This window comes from Teleopsis dalmanni, chromosome 2, assembly GCF_002237135.1.
Source record: "Teleopsis dalmanni isolate 2A chromosome 2, ASM223713v2, whole genome shotgun sequence".
Lineage (NCBI taxonomy): Eukaryota > Metazoa > Arthropoda > Insecta > Diptera > Diopsidae > Teleopsis > Teleopsis dalmanni.
This window is the reverse complement of record NC_051847.1, coordinates 108,416,636-108,421,969: the sequence shown is the minus strand read 5'-3', so window position 1 is coordinate 108,421,969 and position 5,334 is coordinate 108,416,636. Positions and strand designations below refer to the sequence as shown.

General features: G+C 31.6%; 1 protein-coding gene across 1 annotated transcript; it reads left to right on the top strand.

Moving 5' to 3' along the window:
* Window positions 1-490: 490 nt before the first annotated feature.
* LOC119675390 (uncharacterized protein K02A2.6-like) lies at window positions 491-4,515 on the top strand. The gene is made up of 5 exons (XM_038086588.1): window positions 491-1,527; window positions 1,587-2,785; window positions 2,955-3,379; window positions 3,692-3,986; window positions 4,265-4,515. The coding sequence occupies exons 1-5, from the start codon at window positions 491-493 to the stop codon at window positions 4,513-4,515; spliced, it is 3,207 nt and encodes a 1,068-aa protein (XP_037942516.1).
* Window positions 4,516-5,334: the final 819 nt, after the last annotated feature.

The window sequence follows — 5,334 nt, the reverse complement described above, 5'->3', positions numbered from 1 at the left end:
CTATTGTTTTTGATGTGTGTTGTTTTTTTTTTTTATTTTATATATTTTGTTTTGTATTATTGTGTAGTAAAATTTATGAGTGTAAATTTTATGTTACACTTCCCCGGTTTTCCCATCGAATTGAAGGACTCTGATTACTTCGTAGAATAATTCCGTGTTCGTTTCCTTGGATTTTTGAAAATTTTAAAGAACTTGTCTTGGACTATGATGTTATGATTGTCATCTTTTTGTTTAAGTATACCTAAACGTCTTAATTGTTGCTGGCGATTGTGACTACTATTTGGAATCTCAGTCTCGACGAAACATTGTCTTACTAGCGTTGGTGACTTGGTTCCTGTTGTATAATTAAGTAGTATAATTACAACTCTGTAATTATTAGTTGTAATACATATTGAATAAATAGAGAGTCAGTCGAAGTCAGGCTGTCATAAGGTAAAGACCTATTGTTTTACTTAGATATATAAACACAGTTGGTTATATAAAATATAACATGGGGTCAGGTGATGAAAAAGAAATAGAAAAAGAAATTAAACATAATAAAATGAGTGGAAATAGTCAAATTTTTGCTACAACGCTACCGCCGTTAAATATAAGGTCAACTAATCTGGCTCAAGAATGGAAAAGTTGGAGCAAGCAGTTCTATATTTTTATGCTTGCAACGAATTTAGAAGAACAACAAGAACGTCGCAAAGTTGCACTTTTACTGCACCACTTGGGGGCAGATTGTTTTGAAATTTTTAATTCATTTAACATGGATATAGAAGAAGTAAAATTAGAAAATGTGTTAAAAAAGTTCTGTGAATACTTTATTCCAAAAGCTAACGTGGCTATGGAACGGTACAAATTCTTTACGCGTCAACAGAACTCAGAAGAAACTATAAGCGAATACGCAACAGCGCTACAAAACTTGAGCACTACATGTGAGTTTAAAGATCTGCGTGAAGATTTGGTTAGAGATATATTTATTTGTGGCTTATCCCTCAACTTTAAACATATCAAAGAACGTCTTTTGAGTGAAGGTGATATTAAATGGGGTAAAGCGTTGGAAATAGCAAAAAATATTGAAATTGCACGACAAAATGCAACAACAATACTGAAAACAGTAAATGAAAACGTGGTTGCTGGGCTAAAAAAACAACGGATTGCAAGACCCGTTTCGGTACAACAAAAACATAGTAAAAAAGAGTGTAAAAAGTGTGGCCAATTACATAAATTCAAATGTCCGGCCGATGGAGTGATTTGTCATATATGTAAAAAGCCAAATCACTATGCAAAAATGTGCTTTAGTCGTTCATCAGTACAGCAGCAGCAGCAGCAGCAACAACAACAGTACCGTAAAAGCCGATATATAAAAAACGTGTCTGAAGAAACAAAATTATTTGATGACGATTTATTTGTTGGAACAATAAGCAAAAACTTAAACAAGTTTTTTACACAAAATAAATCATGGAATGTTGATGTCAATATAGAAGGCGTAAAAGTGAACTGCCAGGTAGATTCTGGAGCGGAAACAAACTTATATTGTCGGTATATACTTTTAATACAATTAATAATATTAAATTAGAAAAAAATTTTAATAATATTAGAACTTTTAGTGGTGAAAAATTACCTATTATAGGAAAAGTTCATGTGGATTTGTTATTTAACAATATTAGACAAAAGGCTATTTTTCATGTGGTCAATATGCAGTGTAATAATGTTCTGGGTCTGGACTTAGCAGTTGAGTTAAATCTAATTAAAATAGTAAACGCAGTAAGTTGTAATAATAAAGTAGAAATAAACAATTGTAACGAATTAGACATTTTTGGTAAATATTCAGACGTGTTCAATGGTCTTGGTCAGCTCAAAAATAAGTGTAAATTGGAAATCAGAGACAATAGTACACCAGTTGTTGATGTACAACGTAGAGTGCCCTTTAGTCTACTTGAACCACTTAAAAAAGAGTTACAAAGAATGAAGGAATTAGAAGTTATAACTGAAGTTACTGAACCAACTGAGTGGGTCAGTTCAATAGTGATAGTTACTAAGCAAAATGGCAATATCCGTTTATGCTTAGATCCTCGTAATTTAAATAAAGCTATTGTGAGGCCAAGATTTTCATTTCCTAATTTAGATGAGTGTAGGTCGCAGATGGCTGGTTCAAAAGTTTTCAGTTCTCTGGACGCAAGTTCAGGATTCTGGATGGTGCCCTTGGATGAAAATTCTTCAAAGTTGTGTACTTTCAACACTCCTTTTGGCCGATTTAGATTTTTACGTCTACCATTTGGTATCAACGCAGCACCAGAAATATTCCATGGAGAAATGGTTCGTCTTTTTGGTGATATTAAATTAGTTATAATTTATTTAGATGATTTCCTTATTTATGCGAAATCAATAAAAGAGCATAATGATATTTTGTATAAGGTCTTGAAGAGAGCAACAGAAATAGGTCATCGTTTCAACAAAAGTAAATCAAAACTTTTTCAAACTAATATAAAATTCATTGGACATATTTTCAATGAAGATGGTATTAAACCAGACACTGATAAAATAAGAGCAATTACGGAATTTCCTACACCCGCTAATAGCGAAGATCTCCAACGTTTTCTAGGTATGATTAATTATTTAGGTTCATTTATTCAGAATTTGTCAACAAAAAACTTTCATCTTAGAAATTTATTAAAAAAAGATGTTATTTGGGACTGGGGTAAAGCTCAAGAGGAAGCATTTAATAATTTAAAAAAAGAAATCACAAAAGCTCCAGTTTTAACATATTTTGATGTTACTGTCAGCAGACGCATCAAAGGTAGCTATGGGGGCTGTAATTATGCATGAAAGAAATTCAATTGCTTATGCATCTACGTCTTTAACGGAGTGCTAGATAAATTATGCGCAAATAGAAAAGGAATTATTTGCTATTCTTTTTGGTTGCACTCGATTTCATCAATATGTGTACGGTCACAATATTATTGTAGAAACCGACCATAAACCATTAGTATCTCTCTTTAATAAACCTCTACATCAAATACCTTCAAGACTGCAAAGATTTATGCTTAGATTACTAGCATATGATTTAACAGTAATTAATAAACCAGGAAAACATTTATATGTCGCTGATGCATTATCTCGCGCACCTTTAAAGTCTGAATCATTTACAGATATTGATAAAGATATAGACCTTCATTGTCATTCAATAGCTTCTCAAATTGCTTTACCGAGAGATGATATTGAAGTTTTAAAACAGTTCGTAAAAAACGATGAGACATATCAAAAACTTTTAAAATGTTTAAAAGAAGGCTGGCCCGCATCAAAGAAATTGTGTGACTTAGATATTAGCCCGTATTTTAGTATCAAAGATAGTATTCATGAAATTGAAGGACTATTACTAAAAAATAATAGAGTAATTATTCCAAAAAATTATAGAACAAAAATGTTATCTCGATTACATGAAGGTCACTTAGGGATTCAAAGATGTCAAAGTTTGGCAAGAGAATCAATTTTTTGGCCAAATATTAATAATGATATTTATAATTTAGTATCTAGTTGCGAAATTTGTATAAAATTCAGGAACTCTAATCCCAAAGAAGAATTGCTAAGTCACGAAGTAATTTCAATTCCTTAGTTCGAAGTAGGTGTAGACCTTTTCGAATTTAACAAAAGAACTTACTTACTAGTAGTAGATTATTTTTCCACATATATTGAGATTGAATAGTTAAACTCGGGTTCTTCAAATTTAGCAGTTGTAACAAAATTGAAGAGCATATTTTCACGTCATGGAATACCAATGTATTTAATATCAGACAATGGCCCGCCATTTAATTCTCTCGATTTCAAAAATTTTTGTGTTGACTGGGGTATTGATCATATCACGTCGAGTCCATATTTACCAAGGTCAAATGGTCTTGCTGAAAGATCAGTACAAACTATTAAAAAGTTACCTAATAAATGTCTAGAAACGGGAGCGGATTACTATACAACTTTGCTTCAGTATCGTGCGTCCCCTAAAAGTAATTTTGCTAGTCCAGCTGAACTTTTAATGGCTAGAAAACTCAGAACGAAATTACCATCATTGTCTAATAATTTAAAGTCTAAATTGCCCAACAAAGTAAAAGAAAATAATATTTATTCAAAAACAAATCAAAATTCGTCACAAAATAATATTAGAGCCTCAAAAACTCTAAAGCCTATAGAGATAGGAGAAAAAGTATATTTTAAAAAAAATCCTAGGTCAGTATGGATTCCAGAAAGAATAGTAGAAAGTTGTAAACAGCCTAGATCATTTTAGTTGAAGATTTAAGTGGAGTAGAGTATAGAAGAAATAGGCAACATATTTTAAAAATACCAAATATTGAAATAAGTGAAACATCTCAAGAAATTTGTACAAAAGAAAAAGAACAAGTCATAGAAACAGAGACTGAAGAAGTTGTAAAACAAAATAACGATTTAGGTGATCTCAAAACAAATGAAAATATTCAGAGATCAAAAAGTGGAAGAAAAATAATTCCTCCTGAAAGGTTAACTTATAAAACCACATAAAATTTATTGTAATTTATATTTTGCAAATAGTTTAAAATTTCCTATATACTAAGAATATACATTTATATTTTAATAATAATATCATTTTAAAAATTTAGAATGTAAGATTTTGGATTGTATAATTTAAGTTAATAATTTCTAAGTAAGTCCATGGACCTATGTTAAGATTATTAGTCTAAGTTATAAAAAGGAAGATGTTGTATAATTAAGTAGTATAATTACAACTCTGTAATTATTAGTTGTAATACATATTGAATAAATAGAGAGTTAGTCGAAGTCAGGCTGTCATAAGGTAAAGACCTATTGTTTTACTTAGATATATAAACTCAGTTGGTTATATAAAATATAACAGTTCCTTTTGCCTTCGGTTGATCTATGTTAAAGTTCTCCTGAGGTGGCAGTTGTTCCTGTTGACTAACGCGATTAATTGAAACTTGTGCTCGACATTCTTGGCTTCGAATTTGTCTGTCTGTCAGGTTCTGAGTTTTGCTGTCGTTGTATTTCTTGGCTTTGTGCTAGAAACTCCCTTGTAGAACGTTGGCGGTGTATTTCTTGGACTTGAGTTTGCAACTGTTTGTTAAGTTGTGTCTCCTGACTTTGTAATTCTGTGTTAGGTTCCGTGTTCCGTTGACCTGGTGTTTCTTGACTTGGTAATTCTGTGCTAGACTCCGTGTTTTGTCGATGTATTTCTTGACTTGGTAATTCGGTGTTAGATTCTGTGTTTTGCTGACAGTGTATTTCTTGACTCGGTAATTCTGTGTTAGACTCTGTGTTTTGCTGACGGTGTATTTCTTGACTCGGTAATTCTGTGTTAGACTC

Bases quoted from the DNA above. Each gene is read 5' to 3' on its own strand.
- LOC119675390 (XM_038086588.1), top strand. From the start codon at position 491: ATGGGGTCAGGTGATGAAAAAGAAATAGAAAAAGAAATTAAACATAAT. The intron at 2,786-2,954 runs GTAGCTATGGGG...ATATTATTGTAG, and splicing joins TGTCAGCAGACGCATCAAAG to AAACCGACCATAAACCATTA. The intron at 3,380-3,691 runs GTAATTATTCCA...GAGATTGAATAG, and splicing joins TATTACTAAAAAATAATAGA to TTAAACTCGGGTTCTTCAAA.